The following is a 24215-nucleotide window of genomic DNA, read 5'->3' on the forward strand; positions in this document are numbered from 1 at the left end:
TTATGACTATTATTAATTTTTTCTATCATTATGACTGTAATCCATATCTGTGGCAATAATACAATTTTTCTTCTATTATAATTGTACATATTTTTATATTTAACCAAAATTGTAAATTATATAAATATATATGTTAAATTATTATAGTTAGATAAATAATTTGTACTGATAATAATTCAATAATTTAATTTAATGTTTGTTTTAAATTAATATAAGAAAAGAAACATTTTATTTTATTTTTATATTAAGTGAATAAAATTTGCAGTTGAAAAGAAAAACAGTGTTGCATTTTATGAATAATATTAATTTCATAAGTAACAGAAAGTGATAAAAAAAGATTTAAGATATTTATTACTATTATTAATTTCCATGTTATATTTCACTTTATCAATTATTTATGACTAGATTGTAAAAAGTTTATTTTGTATAGTGTAATCATTGGATATTATTTCTTGACTATAACTATAATTTTACTATTGTGAATGTTAAGACTTAGATCTAATTTATTAATAATTAATACAATTAAATAAATTGTTTATACCATTTGTGATAGATATATAATTTATACTTCATAGTAATGACTATGTAAATAAATTTTAATTTTAAATATCAAAAAATGTTTTTATTTAGACTTTAAAATATTGCTAAACTAGAATTATTATTATTGACAGTATTTGCAGTTTTTTAAGTATGTTCTATATGGAAAAACCTATAAAAATGTTAAACATTTACAAATTATAACAAATTAAAACAAATATACATGTTATTTGACAGTGATTAAAATCACTATCATAGAAATACTTCCATGGAAATCCATGAATTATTCTAAAAACAGAATGAACTCCTATTTTCTAATTTATATTCTGATCTTAAGTTTTATGAAATATAAGTAATATATGAATAAATATTTAATAATTTAAATTTATTTAATGTTAAATATTTAATAAATTTGTTCAACTTCGAAGACCATGTGCACATAGAAGATTAGGTGTTGAAACAGATTTTTATTAATATATGGTATGTTACATAAGCTTTAATTTAACATATATTTAAAAAGCGCAATATTTCGGAACATTTTTAAAAGTTCTACTTTTTATAAGTTTTGAACGCCTCCGGGGTATATAAAAATTAGTGTTGATCCATTCAATTTTCAAAAAGTTGTAGCAATTTAAAGTTGAAAACATGAAATTGAAAATTTGACCACAAAAATAGCATGTTTTTAACTATGGCTGCCATTTGTACATAGAAAATAAATCGTCAGGACAAATTTTGTTTATTTATTTTGTAGTACGTAACAGGCTTTTATTTAATATATGTATAAAGGAAGCAGTATTTCCGGAAAATTTTAATAGGTAAAATTAAAAACATTGAATTTTGTGAAAAAGTTTCACTATTATGAATACCCCTCTGTGAGCAAGGGTCAGTTTTTTTAAAAAATTGATATCAAAATGAAAGGGAAATACGTAAGGTTTCCTTTTAAAAAAATTATTTTAGTACGTTCATTTTTAAAGAAGATTATCGCAGTTTTAAGAAAAAAAATGTCAAATTTTAGCGATTTTAAAAATTATAATTTTTGAGGGGATTTCATTCATTTACAGGGAACGAGGGAAACTGTTCATCAGTAAGAGCTAAGAAAAAGTGGCGAGACATAAAAAAAAAAAAACACATCATGGTACATTTAATACCTTCTCAGATTTACATCGAAGCTTAAATATTAAAACCTATATTAATAATACAGAATTTTGATAGAAATTTATTCCAAGAATACAATGAACAAATAAATTATATAAAATTTATTTTACAAAATTTATACATATCACAAAATAGTTTTCATAAATTTATTATTCTATAACTCAATAATAACATAAAAAATAATAAAATAAATATTTTGATACATATTAACATATTATACAAAATAATAAAAATAAATGTACAAATAATTTTAAAAGTATATAAAAAGTACAAACTACAAGGAACATGTGCCTTTGGCATCAATAACAAAACTGTCTTTTAAAAAAACTTAAATAGAATTGTGAAGTTAAATATCCATTTAAGATTATATTTGTTAAACAATGTTTTTTAAAACCAAGAAAAAAAAATGTAGTTTATGTAGTCAAAATAAAAATGTATACAATATAAAATGAACACAATGTGTACTAATAGCAATAGTTACTTTATTATAGTTAACATAATGACTAGTAGAAAATGTAATTTCGAAATTGTATTATTTATATTGATAAGTAGAAGTTCAATTAGTAATGAGCATAAAGTAGAAAGTTATAATACAGATCAAAGAAAACATTATTCTTAGTTTGACAAATTAATAGTTCCAGTGTAAAAATAAGAAAAGAGTTTATTTAGTAGAGAAACAAGAAACAAATAAAATAATAAAAGTAATAATAATTTTAAAAAACTTAAAATTATTGATCACAAACAAAAAAATTATAATCTATCACATTTTTGTTTTTTTTTTATTAATTTAAATTAATTTAGAAACAATATTTAAAACAAGGAGATAATTTACACAAAAATCATATTGTCTACACTGGGTTATTGACAGAAAACCTAGTCACTGGATTAAAATTTTATTTAAAAAGAAAGCACCACGCATATAATAAGAATAATACATGATTTTTTTAAAACACAAAACTATAATATCTTTATATAATAGAGTTATCAATAGAAGTTTTGGAACTATCATAATTTATGATAAAATAAATTTAAAAGATTTTTATTAACTAAAAATTTAGGTATAACCAGTTGCAATATAAAGCATACAAAGGTTAATATAGGATTACTATCTATTATTAGGTTGGCTTATTTTAGTTGTTATATTAGATCTATTTAACATTGATTTAGTAGTATTTGAATTATCAAATTTTTTTTGTATGTTAGCTACCTTTGAAGGATTATTATTAAGCTTTTTCTTTAAACCAATAGTAGCCGTTCCTGATGATGGCTTCATGGCTACCTTAGGTTTGATTATTACATGTTTTTCAACAGGTTTGGCATCTAACACATCTGGCGAATTATTCATTAATCGAATATCATCACAGTTCTTTACCAAATCCGGCCGATTATGAATTGCAGCTGATTGAGCGTCAGAACTAGATTGATTAATTGATAGATTGTAACTTGTATTTTTTGAAGGTGCTGCCGGCCTTATGTTTTCATATGTTTGCTGGCAATTTTTACTACTGTCATTGTCATCAGATTTATTAGTGTAAATTGACTCTTGGTTGCGTTCTTGTATTGCTGACACAATTTCTCCAAGTAGTGAACTTTCTAGTGTTCTGGGTACTTTATAAACATTTTCTTCAGTTTTTAATGGTGATGTTGTTTCATCAATCACTGAATAAATGTTTTCTGTAACATTTTCATTGAAACCATTTCGATTTGGTGGGACTTGATAACCATTGTTTGTACAGGGAGGAGGTCGAGGAGGTGGAGGAACAGTGGGTCTAGTTGTAGCTACAATACTAGTAGGTCTTTTTGATGAACGCATTGACCCAAAATTCGGAATAGATGGTCTTTGTTTAACAGAATTATTGTAACGTAAACTATGAGCCCTTAAAACAACAGCTTTATGTTGATCTTCTTCTAATGGCAGAGAGTTGGACGGAACATTGATTTCATTCTGAAGTATTGGCTGTGATATTTCTATATTTTTCAAATTTTCTTTATTAAATTTAGTATTAGCTTTTACTATTGTTTGTTTTTTTTCATCAGTCTTTTGATTTTTCATAAAAGAAGTTATTCGGCGTAATGTTGGATAATTATTATTGCTTTTATCAGTGTCAATAATTTTAGTATCAGGAGCCATAGTTGAAACAATTGGCTGTTTATTAACTATCATAGGTATAGGCGGAGCAGGTTTAAGTGGCATTGATACTAATTCTCTCACTGTAGTAGAAGTAGTGTCATCTAATATTGGATGTCCAATTTGAAGTTTTTCAGTTTTTTCTACTGACAATTCTAATTGAGGTGCTGTTGGTGCAGGTCTAATGGGTGTTAAAGAAGAACTGGCAATAGGTTGAGGAGGAGGTGGTGCTAAAGGTTTAATTGTAAAATTCTTATGAGTGCCTAAGAAATCACTTCGAAGTAATGAGTTTGGATTATTCACAAGTGGTTTACTTGATGGTGATAATGTTCTATTAGGTTTTTTACCAATTTCTGGATCAGTACTATTGACACAAAATGAGAAAATTGTTAAAATTGAGTTGCATAAGATAAAAAAACAACATAAATAGCATAAAATTATTTTTTTAAAGAGAAAAACAGCTATAGCATATATCTAATTTTGTGTGTGTGTGAAGCAAAATTACACAAGTATACCTCAATTCTTCAAATAATTTTTATAAAATAAATTAATCTTAAAATAATTAGATATATGTAATTGTAGTTTACCATACACATTTTTAATATGACTAAAAAGCTTGTATCATGCAGTTTATAAAATAATATTAGCACAAAAAGTTACACAAAATAAAATCAACTGTAAAATGAAAAACCGTTAAATAAAAGGAGTTTAGAAAAATATTCTTTCTTATAAATAAAGCTGAGTAAGCTTAAGTGTTAGTTTTAGCTATGTGACATTGAATTAGGTTACATACATGTACAAATACTACAAAATTAGTTGCAATATAAATATTATATTTAAATAATAATTATATTTTAATGATAAACTTGAAAATAATTAAGTAATATAGAATATTTGTATAAATACCCTAAAATCAAAAATAGAGTTAATTTGTATTTAAAATATTTGGTACAAGCAATTTTGCTAAAAAAAAAAATAGATATATTTAAAAAAATACTATTATTATAGAAATAAGAGTCTTATGATAATTTATTAATTTTGGGAACCCCAAACACCATCTTGTAAATAACTATTGACTTGAGGATTAGTTGTAGAAGTCAAATTACTGATAACTATATCTTTTTTTTGTAAACGGGATTTCAGTGTGTCTGTTGTATAGTTAGACTGTGAATCAATACATGCACTATTAGTGTAAACATTTTCATCTATTGTGTCATATATAGGCTCGGGCATATTACAATGGTAATAACTACTAGCTTCAGAAGGCATTGAGTATACATCATATAAGTCATCATGATCATAATGTGATACCAACGATGATACTGTGTTTATACTATGTAAAGGCCTAGTAGATTTAGCAGTGCCAGCTGTACTACTACCATCACCATTACCACCGACCAATTGTCGCAAACGTTGAATAAAGGAAAAATTACTAAATACATACGGTAACTTTTTTCGGCTACTTTTATTCCAATCTATTACTGGACGTTGATGTTTAGAACAATAAGAAAACAAGAGAACAGCTAGTAAAAGAGGTATAGCCCCAAGAGTTAATACACATAGTCCCGTGAGAAAACCTTTGCTAGCTGAAATTGAAAATAAATTAAAACCACTGTCATTGTTCTGAGAGGATGAATCCTTATTACTATTAGGGCTAGATGCTGGACCAGAATCATTACTTCCACCAGGACCGGGTTGATCACAATATGGTGGAGCATATCCAAGATTACAATGACAATTTCCTTTATTATTACACATTCCATTCCCATTACAATTGAATGGACACACTTTATTTTGTGCTTTCAGGTCAGTTACAGCCATACATTTTTGGTTAACACACATCTAATTAAAAAAAATATTTAATTTAACACTAACAATCAAATTAAAATGTAGTGTATAATATGATTAAAAATAATTAATAAGTAATCAGTAATAATAAATAAATAATATACATATAATAAGAAGAAATAATAGATTGAAAATTTACTATATTTAACTTAAAATACTTACCATATTTTCACCACATTTAGCTCCATTGGGTGTTAAACCAGGATCTATTTCATTAAGTCCTAAGTCTACAATAGCTGTACGACAAGGTATAAGATTTCCCCCAGTGTTTATAAACGAGTTAGACACAATAGAAACTGTCTCCATTCCAAATTCTAGACGTTCATTTTTGTGTTTACAATGTAACATACCACAATTAACATCACTAAAAATAATCATATCTAATAAATATTTATGAATTAAATTTTTAATTTAATGACATACTCATTATCACACTTGGTGTAGTTTTTATACAATCGGTTGTAACCACAATTACCCTGACGTGTTCCTTTGGTGTTCATTTTGTAACATTGGACAGGTGATGATTCACCAGTGGGTCCCCATAATAAGCGACACTGATTTGTATGGGTACGACAAGATCCTTGATAGCAAAATGCCTAAAAATATATATATAAAAGAAAATTTAATTTTAATTTTAAAAAAGGTTACCACTAGTAATTAAAATATATTGGAATCCCCGAGATGTTATACCTACATTATTATTATCACAGTCTGTCCCATCAATTTTAAAAACATTTTCTGGGCAATACTCAGAGTCTCCAGAACAGTATTCAGGAAGGTCACACTCATGTGTGGCTTCACGGCATTCAAAACCAATAGCTTTTGGACGGCATGTCTAGTAATTTATTAAATTTTGAAAATAATTAAATCAAATTTACTAATAAATATTTTTATTAACTCACAGTTAAATCACAGCATTTTCCTGTAGCACATGTGGCATTTGGATAAAACATACATGTTTCTGGATTACAGCAGTGATTATCACATTTATCTTTTAAGCCACAATCACATTGTTCTCCAGGTTCAACAAAATTATTACCACAAACAGGACTTTCAAATAATCTATTTTTTTTTTTAATAGGCAAATTTGAGAAATTTATTTAATATAAAAAAAGCTGAGACAAGAAAATTACTTTTCTGGTTTGTTTCTCAAACAGTAATCCATCCCATGCTCAAATGCTAATGCTAAATACTCCATACTACAAGAACTCCAATGAGTTGGACTCGAGGAACTGAAAAAAATGTAATACCATTTGTTTATTTTTTTAAATTATTGATTTTGTTTTGCTTATTTATGGCAAAGTACTTGTAATGAGAAGTTTCTTTACTCTATAATACGAATTTAAATTTATTATAAATTAATTTTATTAGGAATGTATAAACTATTTAATTTTCGAACCAAACTTATTCTTTGTAAATCATTTCGAAAATCAAACTAGTATAATAAAAAATTACAGTAAATTTGTTTAAAAATGATATCTGTACCTTGTATTAAAAAGATTCTATCTACAATAATAAAAAAAAATTCTATTTTCAAATAACTACTGTAAAAAAGAACTTAGTATGTTGGAAATATTATCTGAGTTACGCCTTAAAAATGAACTCTCATTTTACTAGAGGAAACTTAAATCATGTAGCTAACACACTTAAGTATATAGTTGTTATTTTAAAATAGAATTTTTTTTTTTTGTAGATAGGCCCTTTTTGACCCAAAGTGCAGACGTAAAGAATGTTTTATTTTGAAAATTATTAAAATTAATATTTGGTTTAGATTCAGTTTAATATCAAGATTTATAATTTTCACAAATGTCTATTGTCCATATGTACAGATAGTATAAAAAGCTTGTAAAGAGAAAATAAGCTTGAGCTAAAGAAGTAAAAACTCATATCCCTAGGATTAACAGATTCAAATCATAATATTTATTGAGAAACATGGAATATTATATATTAAAAAATAGCAAATAATCAATAATACCCCCATTGAAAGTTAGCAAAAGAAAATTTACAGCATACCCAGAAGATGGAGCCATAATACATCTATCATTAGGACATTCACATTCTACTGTATCATGTTCCATTCCTAAATTATGACCCATTTCATGAGCTATTGTTGTTGCAACAAGGCCAACTACAAAACTGTGATCACTATTGACACCCCCACTGAATTCATAAGTACAAATAGGGCCTTTTAAACCTTTTCCTACAATGCCATTTTCGAATTGTACTTTTCTGGAAAAAAAAAATTTATAACAGTTTAATATAACAACAAATCTATAAGTTAGGTTATTTTCTTACGTGAGTAATTGAGCATTATCATTTGGATGGCTTTTTATTAGGTTTTCACGGCGATAGTACAAAAAATTTGTGAGTGTAGTATCACCATTTGAAGATACTACAATTTCATTAAAATCACTCCACACAATAACACCAACAAGCGCAATAAATAAGTTTAATGGCATATACAACTGGAACAATATTAGTTTTGAGTCATTATGTTTAAATTATTTGTTTCACTTTAATATTGATAATTAATACTTACAGAATTAATAATGTTAGCAATATCTTTAGCATGTTTGTAGACATTGGGTAAATCGCTATTTAATGATTTATATTCATCTTGATCTATTACAATTACTAACTCAATATACCGAGAATTTTCATTTTCATTGTATGGTCCTTTAACATACTGAGTGTCTCTTTTTGACTGAATAATAAAAAAGTAAATACTCAAATCAATCAAATAAGTGATAATACTATACACATAGTATTTTAATGATACTACAATAAATAGGTTTTTAATTTTTAAGATAATTTTTTTTTTCTGTAGAACCCAATAAAAATCTACCTGATTCCTAAAAGAAATATGTATTATTTCCGTACATCCACCTACTATTTCTGTAAAAAAACTATCACAAATCACATTTTTTTTAAATATGACTTCTGATGTTTACGTCTAAAATACAAATTTAAATTTAATAAAAGTAATTATTCTATACTATCATTCTAATAATTTTAACTTTGCTATATAAAATACTAAATATAAAATCAAAAATGGTAATGATTAAATTTGAATTTCAACATACACGTTTAGTTATACTTTGATTGAGCCCATGTAGACCAGTTGGAAAACCTGCATTATAAAAAAAAAGAAAACATTTTAAATTATAATACAAATTAAATAATTACAGCTATATCTTACCACAGTTGAGATCATTTTTGTAATCACTATGTTTATAAAGCACGTGATATTTATAACCAGAATCATGAATAAGATTTTCTATGTAATGAAATGTTTCACCGTCAGAAAACATTCCTCTATATAAATTAAAAAATTAAATAAATCAAAAAGTTTAAAGTAAAAATGCTTTTATATCAATTAACTGACCTAACGCCATCACAAGTAGAGATAGCAGCCCAAGAGTCAGGCATACCACGTACTATACCATTATAATGGCATAACTCGATTTCCTACAGAATAAAAAATATTTATACAATAATTAAATATAAATAAATAGAGATAATTAAAAAATATTACATTGGAGTGAGGCTTGTTTATCACTTGTGATCCATTTTTTTGGTGTTTCTCAAAATATTGAGCTGGTATCAGGTCTCTAAAATTATAATACTTTAATTAATAAAATACACTCGTATTACAATCATGCAATTTTACTTGTTTAGTCTGAGATCAAGAATGTATTCTTTTCCATTTTCATGAAAATTTAGAGTAATATCATTAATATGTTTAAGTTCGTACTGAAAAATTTGAAACATAATCAATAATGTTATTAGTTAAAATATTAAAGTATACATAAAAATTGTTGTATTATCATGACAATATTAAATAAATCGGAACATAAAATATTAGATTACAAAGGCATTTTTTTGGATACATTAATCAAATGAGTTTTTTTATAGTGTTTCCTAGTCCTAATTACCAATACTGTAATAACATGAACATAATGAAATTCAATATTTTTTACCATGATATGTACCATTATTTACCTGTATAAACACACTGATATAAAATATAACTACTGTATTCTAACATTTTTACAATCAGACCTGCATATAGTTTGCAAAGTCCATACAATCATTTGAAAAAAGTACAATGGCCTCGCGCAATCAAAATTTAAGTTATAGGATATCCGGTCTAAGTCGGCGGGACATAATTTTTCGTTAATTGTTCATATTAATATTAATTTAACAGATGTCTAGACTGACAAATGTTTAAAAGATAATTTATTGGCACGCTAAAATATTTTGCTAATGTATAACCGTTTTGTAAAGATTGCTTAGTTTATAATTAATACACGTTTATCGTTTTTATATATAGTTAATAGAATACAAATAAACATAACATAATAATTTTTTATCAAGGTAATCATTTTTAATTGTATTAAAATTTAGTTAAATGCAGGAAACATACATATGTTTTTACAGTTGTTCTAATTTCCTATAAATAGGCAATTTTATTTTAATTATCTCTTAAAAAAATCTCGTGACTCAAAATGTACAAATCGATTTTCTTGAATGAATAGAGAAATGTATAAATTATACATTAATGAAATGGATAATTGAAGACATCCACTATACATATAAAGACTATATGTATGGTCTTACTATACGAGTCACGCCAGTGTATGTTTTCAGTGGCTGTTAATTACCATGAATATCACCTCACCTAACTACGATATGACTGATTTATTGATAAAGAAATGTAAGATAATAATTACCTTTATAATCATTTATAAATTAATATTACAAAAAATATTGGATGATTTATATAATTTAAATAATATATACTAATTCACTGAAATATTTTAAATAAACATTGAATATAATAATGGATAATATTAAATAGATATTTTCACTGAAATATTATAATAATATATTATTATAATATTTAAAATAAATATATAAAATAATATATTATTTGAAATATTTCAACATAAATAATACATAATTTAAAAAATAAGACTACAGTTTCCTGTAGTGAAAATTACTTGTTAGTAATAACACATACTCACATCGAAAGGAATTCATAAATAATATACCGTCTTCCTATTGAGAGAGCAAAAATAGAAAAATTTTCATGACTTCCCTTATTTTTTAATAAAATTTTAGATGCTACTGTAAAAATATTAAAATAAGAAAAGCTCTCAAGCCTCTTAGAAGGCTTTATTTTATCTTTTCAAAATAAAGTATATACATGTTTAGAGTTATAAAAAATGTAATTATTAGAGTTTATCCTCCTTAAACTATATGAAATCCTTTTATTCTTGTATGAATTTATTTCTTATTGTCAAAAATAGACAATGAAATATTTCTCTATGAACTTTACACATAAAATATATTAAGTGTAAATCATTTGCCAAGTTTTAAATAAAAACAAACTAGTCAATGTCATATTTATGAGATCACAGTATAATAGTGTTATTTAAAATCACATAACACGACTTTATTACTATTTTATAAATTTTTGCAATAATTTACAAGTTTTAAATTATATAAAAGGAGAAAAAGAAAATCAAAATATATGTTGAGATTGGACATTAAGATAAAATGGTTCACACTCTGTATTAATTGGTTATATCTAATGACCTTAACGTTGTTTTGTACACGACATGAGTAAAATCACTCATTTTTATTTTATAAATGAATCTAGCTGTTAATTCTCAGTGATATCTTATATATCTGTTATTCGATCTCTGCGTCATAATAAACTAATATTACTCGACAATATCATAACACAAAATCTCTTCGTAGACCTCGTTATAATTATTCAATTGTTGATAATTAGTACTATTTGCTTATAAATAAAATAGTGTGAAAAATAGTAAACCCAATAAAATTATTAAAAACGAAAATATAGTAGGTTCTTTTATGAAAATTAGGGTACGGCAAGATATTTTTATCTAAGATAAACGACGGAAACCACACCTGGGATTTATGTTGATTTAATGGAATATTCTATATACAGCATTTCAGATATAACTAACAACATTTATAATTCTTGAAATAATTTTCATTTTAATAAACATTTCTTAAAATATAATTATTGCCTCCTTAAACTACATTTAAAGCGTATTATTTGTTATTTATCACTAATAAAAATAGAAATACATTTTTTTTTTAAGATTTCAAAATAGCCATTTTTTAGTCTTTTGTTACAAAAATTAAAAAAAAAACAATTTTAGAACTAGTACTCATTGAGTTACAAGAAATTTAATACACGTAGTGAGTATGTAGCACGGATTAGGTTAGGTACAGATCGTACTGATGTTTGTATACTCCACCTGAGTTCCCTCCCTACCCACTTTATGTATTTTAATGCTCTTTAGCAAGCAGTATTAAGTGAGAACAAGAGGGCCAATGTCCGAAGACAACAACAATTTATTTGTAAAAAAATAATTAAAAATTGAAAAGGGATAGTTGTAAATACATTTGTTTAGATAAATGTACAAGTTTTTATTTCAAATTTATATCTAATATGATGGCAACAAATTTAAAAACCATTTTTTAATCTAAAATTAAATATGTTAAATATTCTAAGAGAAAAAATATATTTACGAGTACCCATTCATTTATATATACTTCACTTCAGCCTATTTTTTTTATTAGTGATAAATAATAAAAAATATGCTATAAACGTAGTCTAAGAAGGTAACAACTACATTAAAAAAAATTTCAACAAAATAATAATTGTATTAAAAGTTATAAGTTATAAGCGTTGTCAGATAGGTCTAAGACACTCCGTATACATAAATCAGTAAAATACAACAATTTTAAGAAAAAATAACAGAGAAACTCTTAAGTCATTAACAAAAATTTAAGAAGCGTTAATTAAATATTTTTATGAATAACTGTTCTCATTGTACACTTATCAATTTCCCCGTTTTTAGATAATTTAATTACACAGCTCCATAAAAAAATCGAAAGAAAAGTGCTTAATTTATGTTTTTTGTGGAGCTGTGTTATAATGATACCTGAATAATATCCAGGTATTCAAACAATTGTATTAAAAATGACTCATGAAATATGTTATAGTAAACACACAGAGACCCAAGACTGCATTTTAATTTGAACGCATTACAGAGTAACGTTTATAAGCGGAATGAAAATCCTTAACCTCTCACTTTGTAAGGTTACACGTTTGCGCATTGTTGATTCCTACTGTCCGCGAAGGTAAACTTAAAATATCAAAAAATAGTTTTAAAATAACATTGTGAACAAAAATTACATTAAATAGTTATTATGTTAGTTCAATTTATATTTCAAATGTGCCTAACTTATTAAGTTCCAAAACCACTAAAATTAAATAATAAAGTAACAATTTATTTCGCTAACACATTTATTTCTTGGTAATTTACGATTGTTGGTCTCATTTCTCAAAAATCATAACTAAATAACTAAAAACGGAACTAAATTACAAGTTTTGAAGTAGCTGACTATAATTATAATGAGAAAGAAGAATATTACTCGGTATCGTTTGAAAATCCAGAGCAATCAATTTTTCTAAAGAACAGTTACATTAAAAAATATGATAGCTTTTTAAACGAAGTATGCAGTTTTCGGTATATTTATATGCATCAGCATCATACACAATAAATTTGCAATATTTTGTGTATATGCAAATAAAAAATTGATAATAAAACTGTGATGAAATAAATTGGCTAGGAGGAAATAAATGAAAAATGATGTGATAATATATTTACCGGATTTGTTTTTGTTGAATGAATTTCTCTTTTATGCTTTGTGTGGATTAATTTTGGTTCGATCAATGTATAACTGCTGAATTCTTTACTAATTTGTTTGCCTGAAAAAAAATAAATCAAAAAATATAGAAATAAAAATCTAACAATAGTTAATCAAATATAATTTACATGGATATTTATATTGAATAAGTATAAAATAATTATCATTTCACAAGGAACAACTAAGAACTGTTCAAATAATTCTAAAAATTATTAATAATTTTCAAAATGCCCATGAAAATTAGCTCAATTTTTTATTTTAAAATGAAAAATTTGGATATGATAAACTTTTTTTTAATTGCAAAATATCAATTTAATAATTCATAAAAAGTAATCTTAATACTGACATCACGCAAATTTAATACTTATGCGCCTATTATATTTACATTTTAGCAAACACATTTTCATAAAAAAATTAACTTTTTTATTACTGCTTGAGTCTTTTTAAAAAATCTTTATTTAAAGTGTAAACATGACTATGCATTGAAATACGTAAGTAATAAATTATACATGCAGACCACAGAGGAAAATACACAACAAAAATCGTTCAACTCAATGGACCGGAAATATGTTCAGCTGCTGATTCAAATGAATTGTATTTTTTTCTGTACAACACATGTATATAAATTCACACCATTATTTTAGGTTATTATTTTTCCTGATGTTGATATGATAACCAAATTATAACTTTGTTTTAATTATACCGACAAAGTTCAAGAGCTCTAATGTTACATTATTTTTATGTTATAAACACTTTTAAGTTAAAAGTGTTGCACTAGTATCATCTAATATTTACATAATTATAAAAATAAGTAATAATAAATTTAAAAAATTACAAAAATCAAATTAAATATGAATAAAATTATGATAATTTTTGCATGGTTTATCACATTAACAGTTAAAAATAAATTAGTTGATCGAATTTACTATTTAACTAGTTATTTGAGATGTATCATAAATACGGTAATTATTCAATTACGATTACTTATTTCTTTCTCGGAGAGTCGTAATCATTTCATCAACTCCTACCAACTATACATCAATTAATTTCTCAAGTGGTAGTTTTTTTTAAAATAAGACGGAAATAACGTCATAATAATAAAGACGTTGTAAATTATAATTGAACGATTACTATGTAACATTTCCTAATTGTCAATGACCGTGTAATATTCCATTACGATTGACGCCGATGAATGCGAAACCATAAAANACGATTACTATGTAACATTTCCTAATTGTCAATGACCGTGTAATATTCCATTACGATTGACGCCGATGAATGCGAAACCATAAGTGANTCCATTACGATTGACGCCGATGAATGCGAAACCATAAAAACACCAAATTCGTTCTAATAAATTTTGCACAACGTATCAATACAATTTGCAGCAATTAATTAGAAAATTTAAAGAACTGGTCCGAAATAATAGTTGAATAAAAATTATTTGCAAATAATTTTTTTATAACTGTTATACCACTTAATGTGTATTCAAAATAGAAAATCAATTCTTAAAACAATGTATATCTATAAAATAGAAATATCAAGATGATTAGTATTCTATTTAAAATTTTAACCGTATTACATTAGTACAATTTAATATCATTAACATTAAAACAAGTTCGTTCACAAGGCCATCATTAATAATTTCGTTTATTTTATTTACTGGAAAAATGACTAGTTACTATTATTTAGCAAGTAAACAAATTTAAGGAGTATGGATGTATCGTTTGATCGACTACTCAATATATAATTAACATTTTGTTTAATTAAAGATCAAAAACGACCAATCCGATGGCAAAACATCTGTCATATAATAACTACAATCAATACAATGTGTACACAAACCAGATTGTAAACTATTACTGCTTATTACTATTTAAACAAAATCTGGCTGACATCGCCTACAATCTTTGTGCATAATAAAAAGCAAACGAGTATTTAACTACGACTTTTATATATTATTAAATATGTTGATAGGCGATTGAATCTTTTGAATTATCAATATAGATTTTATTCCACAATTTTCAGTTTATTTTATGTTTATAGTGTGATAGTGCTATTCTACGACCAAGTGAACCTCTACTTTATATGTATAAATACTTACATTTACACTCAATACGTACGACAATAGTTAATTGAATAATAACAAATATAATTGCACCAAGTATTTTGTAGGTTTTTAATTGGATATGGATAAAGTAAAACATTTTTTAATGAAACAGCTTGCTAACATGATATTATTATTTTCAATTTATAAAACCAAGGTTAAAATACCTCACTAACTACCAGTGAAAAAACAAATAATGCTTTATTTAAATATAACACTTAATACTTTAGGTCATACCCCAAAAGTAATAAACTAATGTTTTGTTTCCTATTTACTATTTTTAAAAAGCAATAATAAAACAGAGAAGTTCATAAACCTCGGAACTTGTAAATATTACAACGTACCTAATAGACCTACATATATGTACAAAATTAAGACATATTATTATAACAAAAATTTCTTCATTTTAGTTTTAACTTGTACTTTGTTTGATAACATTTGTCTGGCTTATGCCCATATTTAAAAAAATCAAAAGTACAGTTGATCCCAGTTTTTTGGCATGTATGTGATTATTCCCAAAATTATACGATTGTCTACTTTTAATATCAAAGTATTTGGCTAAGCAAAGTAAAAAGTTAACCAAGTATTAATTTTCGACAAAATTATAGAAGTAAAACACCCGTATAGGTTTCACTCACAACAAGCGGAATGTTTACTGTTTGAAGGCTCATATAGGGTACATTTTATTTATAGCAACGACCCATATGGTATGACATAACATTATAATACAGGGAAACAAAATGCAACTCGTTTTCATTTTTTACATACACGTATACCTTTGTTTAGCTTTCTCTGGACGAGTTTTGTTTATAAATGAGATGTGAATTTTTGACCAAACGTTCTGAAAAACATATTGTTAGCCAAACTAAACATGCCTGGAAAATATTCACATTTTAAATCAAGCGGTAATAAACAAAAGTATTACTACATAAGTATCATTTAGTTACTGAACAAAAATTACCTTATTAGAAAGAAACATTTTTAAACCAATGATTTTAAGAAAAAAATTGATGAATTGGCTTATAACAAAAAATAAATTGATACTTTTTGGACAGCTCTCTAAAACTGAATTTATATAAACAAAATAATGTCATTGAAAATTAAAAAAAAAAAAAAATAGCAATAATAAGAATATATATTGTTTCTATTAATTAGGGTTTTCATACGCTATTGTCAAAAAGAAACATGTATTAAAAACAAAAGGTTAATCACGTAATTACTGATTCCGTGCAGAGTATCCGAGAAGATGACACATTTCTTATGACTCACGATATTTTTTGATTTTTATTACATTTCTAAGACTATGTTTCCGATGAATAATAATTATTATTACCACTCAAATGACAGCTATTCATGTTGTTTAAAATTAGAACAATGTCTGGTTAAGGGTCCTTACTCGACTACTCGATTACAGATTATTCTTCAGTATTTTATGTAAACATAGAAACATCTTGACGTAGTTTAATGTGACGTTGCACTTATAAAGTAGATTATATTGTATAGACTACGTTAATTCCAACAAAGAATTAAACTCGATGGTTATCAATAAATTAGCCAACGGGTTGTGTGAACGAACAAAGAACAAGACATGCTGCATCTAATGACAAATCTAGCTGGTATCCATCATAATGCTGTTATATATTATTCTGTGAGATTGGCATATTTTTAAAGTATGTTTCAACACGACAATGTTTTTATCTGTGCATTGAATTATGTGGCGTATAATCAATTACATACAATTTTTTAAAACTTCTATTAAAAAGGAAAATTAAGAGAAAAAATGAATAAAATGAATTAAATGAATTAAACGAATTATTCAATAACTTATCTATTTCTATAAATATACGCGTGATAATCACAATTCTAGTAAAAACCATTCTAAATAAAATTTATTCAATTTTATATGAATTTGAAGAAGAATTAAAATTGATTAATGACGAAAAACATAAAGAAATGAATGCATTAGATAGAAATTAATACTGACTTTAGGCGAAATGCAATGAAATATTGCATATAAAATACAAATAATACAAAAATCTATTTAATTCATAAGAACTAATTTTGTTAAGTCATACGCGATAAAATTATTATATCATTTTAACTTTATAATCTAGTACATAATCTAGATTTAAAATTAGTAATTGTTTTGATATTAAAATCGAAGGTCAAATTTTTTCCAAGGACCCGACGCTATCTTTAATAAAAAATTAAGTTTTAAATTCATTGCTAATTTATTATTTATTATTAATATAAATATATGTTATAGTTTTATATACCTCTAGTACGTTATTTTGACAGCGTTTCAAAATTACGAAATATTTTCTAAGTCTGTTCTGATTATAAAAAATCAAATATTAACAAAAGTGTAATAAAGTGTATTAAAGTGTAATGTGTAATAAGATATTGTCCAGATTGGCTAAAATAATTTGATATTTCCTAACAACATATTGTAAGTGCCAGATTAAGAAATTATTTGTAAATTATATATTCGACGTCACCACAATCATTAAAATCGACAATTTCAGTACTGAACGACGGTGTAATAAACTAAACACGATTGATAACAAATAATTGTACTATAATTATAAAAATATTATGGAATCATATAATTAGTATTTATATAGTTAGAAAAACACTCAAGTTTGTAAGAAATTCTTAATATTTAAGTAATAAATAAAAACTAGAATATAAATAAATGTATGTTATAATATAAATGTGAATATACATAAAAACAACACAGTTATTACGCTTATTACAATTACAGTGTTAAAAAATTATTGTAATCCACATATGATAATAAGAGGAAGTGTAATTTAATGTACGAGGGATAAAAAAATACAAGAATTAAATATTTGTTAAAAAAATTATCCATATGCTTGAAATTAAAAATGTCGAGAAGCAGTGAGAAAATAAAATGGAACACTTGTTCTAACCTTTTTTTTTTCAATTATATCAGGAGTTAATCAATGACAACCACTTAAAATTAACTTTCTATTGTAATTTTACAACTAAAATACATTATATTCTCTATAATATGTTGCTCAAGCAAATGTGAAAAAAATACGTATAAAATAAGTATATTTGATACTTAATTTACAAAGTGAAATAAGAACTTATAAAAAACGTTTAATACACACCTATGTTATAATTCAGCTCTAAATTGCTAACAACTGTCAAAGTATAAAGGTGTATTAAATGATGCGGAATGATGAGTAATAACGAGAAAATAATAGTATTCTTTTAGTCAGATTACAAAGCAACCCTGTTGTTCCTTTTTTTTATAATGTGAAATATGATCGGTTAGGTCTTAAAGGATATAATTCATAAATTTTCTTAGGGAAATAAAGAAATCGTATAGATACTCATGATGTAAGTGTTTAAGTGGTTAATGTTATATACTAAGAACTTTTGATTAAATACAAAAAAAAATATTTGCAAGTTAAATCCCATCCTTTAAAATTACAATATAATTACACCAAATTACATATTTTTATTAAGCACGAGCAAATTTAAACGAGATTCTATTATTAAATATTTAATACGACTATATTAAAAACTGTGTAATTTCAGAATACTAAACATGCAACACTTTTAATGACCATTTTATATTTTTTTAAATTTTAATTTCGATTTACCTTATCAATTTTAAAATTAAAGTGAAAATTATTTAATAAGACATATCAAATTTAATATAATCAAAATTATATTCAAAATTGTTAATATTTAAAACCGAATTTAAAGTATTAGATTAGGTTTAGTTGGGTTTGAAAATTAAACTATTCAAATCGAACAACTTTTCGCATTGAACCAATTTCTTAATACCTTAGTTTAATTGTCATTTTTGGATAGAATTATCAGCCTATTCATTCTAGATTAGGTTTAATAAAGTATTTGTTCAAAGAATATCTTTATTTTAGTTTTTCCTTCAGTTAAGCAGTTTCATTGAAACTTCAAAAATGCAATTTTTACTTGTATAAGACAATAATTTAAAGCGCTAAGCGTATAATAATAGAAAATTAACATTAATAAAAGAAATAAAAGTAGTTTTGAAATCAAATTTGATATTTTAATTAGTCTGTGTAGGAGGCACTGAAGTCTTTATATACATATATATAAACATGATACAATACATCTGCTCAACTCAGCACACATGGCAAAAGAATAAAAGTAGTTTATTATTTTGCAAATGGCAAATTTAATTTGAGCTATCTAACTATGTTAAATTCAATTGTATATTTATTGATATTTTGAAGTATTAATCAAATATTTGTATGTATTTATATCATAAAATCCCACTAAAAATGTAAAAAGTATTTCTTTTTCTAGGTTACAGTTAAATATTGATAGTGTAAAGTAAAATCTTTATTTTCATCAGATATGGAATTATAACAAATATTAAAAATAAACTGTATAATGTGTCTTATAAAGATCATCGCTAGGCTTTTGAGAACCCATAAGATAAAAAAAAATTCTAATATTTCAAAATTTAAACTCATGAAAAGTTCATATACTATAAAAGTCTGAAGAAAAAAACATTTGATTAATTTGAAACATAAATATTGAAGAATGTTCTCTATCAATTATTAATATTATTTAAAATTGTCATTAATTCATAAATAATATTAATGATATATTTAGCTTTACTCAAAAAAAAAAAGTAATCTAGGTTAACTAATAAACAATAGAATTAATTACAAATAACTATTTATTTGTAATTTTAAAGAAAAAAATGTATCCTAAAATTTGCCACGGACAAAAAAATGATTAAAATACTGATTCTTATAACAATTGGTTTTCACAATCAAACAATTAGATTTCTTCGTAAATTTACAATGAAAAATGGGTAAAGTTTTATAACACATTTAATCTAGACATTGAATTTAACAGTTGCATTATCTTTTGTTTTGTTATATACTCAGTAATGGGCCTATTTTGGTATATTACCCCTATTTCTCTCCATAATTTTATAAATATTGAGCCCTTTTTAATGTATGTAAGCCCAGGCTCATTTGCCTTGCAGAAAATACATTAAATACAATAACCTTAATAAAATGATTCTTTGATATAAAAAACAAGGACTTTTACAAATCATATATTACATTATTAGAATCCCCAGCATTAGTCCTGAAGGACCAAGCAATTATAAAAAATCTATCTACAAAGATTTTAAAACATGTATTGATTCTTTAAAATGTTTATTAGATACTACCATTAAAAGTTGAGTAAAAACTTTATTATAATACTTACAGAAAATGCAATGTAAATTGACAAATACACTGTGAAACCACAATATTTTTACAACTGTTCGATAATTCATCATTATATAATAACTCTTTTGTACTATGAATATTCATCAAGATCCGAATTTGATATCTATGTCACAATATTGAGGCACCAGTATTTAGTTATATTATTTAAATAAATTATCATTTTTTTGATAATAAAAATAAATTATAATATGAAAGTATACTTTTAACTACTATTTAAGCACAGCGATGGGCAAAATTAATTAAAGTAAACCATAAAAAATATAAATTATTTGCTTTTAAATAATTAATCGCGTAATCCAACCTTGCATACCAACTAATACACCAGATGGGTCGCAATAATTAACTAAATGTAAAAAACTATAATAACTTTACCGTTGCCTGCCACTTCCTCCCGTTGTTCAAGCTATATTTTATTATCTATCCCCCACTTATCAATAATTCGAAACTAAATGTTTTGCCGCTACAGTGGTACCAAAGTTGTCTCTAGTCAAAATAAAAATTTCCCACACGTGTATGAAATACTATATATATTTACAATATATTGTATTAAACATCATTTTCAATAAGATAAATTAAAATACTAATATAATTATATTATTATTTTGTAAGTATTTAAAATACAAAATAGTAGTGTAGTTATACCGCAATGATACAATTGTATCTTGGCAAGAAAATATAATTTTTTTGTCGAAGACAAAGGGTATTAAAAGTGTGGCCGGTTTCTTTGAGTTAAACCTCCCTAGCATAGGCGAGCAACTTGAAAAAATAAACTAATGAATTCTAGATTCCCAGAGTGACCTTTCAACTCTTTACTTAAACGTTAAGTTAATAATAACGTTAACTTGATATAAATGGCGGATCGGGCGTTTTACTTGACATTCTTGTAATAAACTAAAGACAATTTATTAGATTTTAACTGAGGACATGGTTCCATTACGCATATATTATAAAAAAAAATTACATCGCCCAACCATCTAATACTTATACCGCCGCGTGATATTGCAATCTTTGAATATTCCACAACAAATCCTTTTCGACAGACGTCAAAAATCTAATGGGTCGCGATTATTTTTAAGGTGACAGTATGCACTAACTGACTGATAAACAAAGGAACAACATCGGTGTGTGGACGTTAAGAATACCACCTCCAAATGTGAAGTGAGTATTCAATAAAAGAAACGTTTGGTTTTATCGCTTATACAGGCCGACACAAAATCAACAAAAAAAAACCCAGCACAATGGGATCACGGCACAGTGGGGACGTGGCATAGTTGGGTCCAGTATAGATGAAATCTGACAGTGATTAAAATCACTATCATAAGTAACGCTTCGATGCAAATCTGTAGATTTGTAGTGTTTAATTTTAAAAAATTGGTGGATTATTCCAAAAGCTACAAGATCTCCTATTTCCTTATTTATATTCTGATTACAAGTATTATGATTTATAAGTGTAATAAATAAATTATATATATATATATATATACAGTACTAATTTTTATCTTTAAGTTATAGCTTTGTAAATTTAAAAATATAAAAAATTTTTTTTTTACAAAAATCTTATTTTTTTATTAACTTTGATATCCGTTTTCACCATAAAAACAAAATAAAGTCCAAAAATTTTTTTTTCTATAAGAAAGTATATTACATAAGCTTTAATTTAACCCCCCCGTATATAAGTAAATGGTCCGATTTAAAAAAAAAGTATGTCGAATGAAAGATGTATATAAATAATACTTCTCGTGGAAAAATTGTATTGATCCATACATTTTTCAAAAAATCTTATAAATATAAAGTTAAATAAGCAAAATATAAAATCGAGAATTTTCATACAAATATAGCATTTGGTAGCTATTTTCACTGTGAAGACAAAATTAAGTACGAAAATTTTATTTTCCATAAGAAAGTATATTACATAAGTTATAATTTAAGATATATATAAGTGTTCGTTTCCGGAACACTTTCAAAAGTTAAGTTAAAAAAGTTAATTATTTGTGAAAAAGTTGTCATTTTGAATCCCCACAGATTAAATACAGATTTGCATTGAAGCGTCACTTATGATAGTGATTTTAATCACTGTCAGATTTCATCTATACTGGCCCCAACTATGCCACGTCCCCATTGTGCCGCGACCCCATTGTGCTGGGTATTTTTGTTGGTTTTATGTCGGCCTATATAAGCGATAAAATTATTTTATTATTATTTTTATTGATAATTTTATATCATCAGTTTTAAAACATTAAGATTTATTAAGTGTTTAATTTAAATCTTGTTAACTTATTATTTACTATTCATAATTTCATAAGAAATATTTAAATTTTAAGTCGTCTCCATTTTTATAAAACAGTTTAATTTTTTATCTGTAGTAAAAAAGAACTCGATGTTTATGTAATATCGAACACCCTGTATGTACATCATTTTAAACGACATGATTACTTTGAATGTTTAACTACCGTGAATCAAAGAAAGCTTATTTCTGAAAAATAATTATTTTTTAAATGTTTTAACTGCAATAATAATACCATTCGTATTTTATTTCTAATGAATAGTTAAAATATAATCTTTTATTGTTAATAAAATAAAATATATGTTTTATTTACTAAATAATAAATAACACTACCAACATATTCATTATTCAATATTTGCATAAATATGAATCGTCTGTTTATACAAAGACATAATCGTTTATATTGTGCAAAGTATATAATTACTGAAACATTGCAATATTACCTGCAAATAATTTAAAAGCATGACGTTATTTCACACAATAAATCTATACTATTGAAAGTAAACACTACATATATATTTTTTAAATAAATTTCCGTATATATATCTATACTATTCTGTTTTACTATATTTTTTAACTATAAACTTTATAATTATAACAGAACATTTTAACCACTATTTTAAATATGAAAACTTTATGTCTAATTTTTAGAGTAATCAAATAATTTGAATTTTTTAAAAATGTGATACAAACGGCAGTTGTTTCTTAAAATTAAACAACAAAGTAGTAAATAATAAAGTAGAATCGTAACATTCCATTTGAATTATTATTCTTGGTATCACAATGACCTTAATGCGTAATATTTTAAGTTTTTTTACGTTTATGGTTGGATATTTTATGTATGATTGGAAATTAAGTTTACTAACATTATGATACAACTTCATCGACTTGTATAGTGCGACGATACGTATATTTATATTAGGCGAATCGTTAAGTTTTGCAGTCGGTTCAAATTAGCTCATTAAATTTTTAGTAATTTTATGAAAATATATATTTTGATTGCATCAATGCTTATAGCTTCCAAAAAATCTCTGAATTCAATACTGGATAAAATAATCACTTTGTAAAAATTTGATTAGTTAGGCTTGATACAATGACATTTGCGTAACGGCTACTATTGCGCTCAGAAAG

At 25.1% G+C, this 24215-nt stretch overlaps 1 protein-coding gene across 1 annotated transcript; it reads right to left on the reverse strand.

Annotated features, from left to right (window-relative positions):
- Window positions 1-2484: 2484 nt before the first annotated feature.
- LOC126900477 (disintegrin and metalloproteinase domain-containing protein 28) lies at window positions 2485-21183 on the reverse strand. Its single transcript, XM_050676210.1, has 18 exons — window positions 20778-21183; window positions 13384-13484; window positions 9339-9421; window positions 9204-9279; window positions 9054-9136; window positions 8868-8983; window positions 8752-8798; window positions 8208-8372; window positions 7964-8133; window positions 7682-7897; window positions 6802-6900; window positions 6571-6730; window positions 6363-6503; window positions 6092-6264; window positions 5831-6032; window positions 5467-5662; window positions 5265-5406; window positions 2485-4184 (listed from the first exon to the last, which is right to left on the reverse strand). The coding sequence occupies exons 1-18, from the start codon at window positions 20848-20850 to the stop codon at window positions 2798-2800; spliced, it is 3630 nt and encodes a 1209-aa protein (XP_050532167.1). The 5' UTR covers window positions 20851-21183; the 3' UTR covers window positions 2485-2797.
- Between the last annotated feature and the right edge of the window lie 3032 nt (window positions 21184-24215).

This window comes from Daktulosphaira vitifoliae, unplaced genomic scaffold, assembly GCF_025091365.1.
Source record: "Daktulosphaira vitifoliae isolate Bord-2020 unplaced genomic scaffold, ASM2509136v1 Scaffold_3, whole genome shotgun sequence".
In the NCBI taxonomy this organism is placed as follows: Eukaryota; Metazoa; Arthropoda; class Insecta; order Hemiptera; family Phylloxeridae; genus Daktulosphaira; species Daktulosphaira vitifoliae.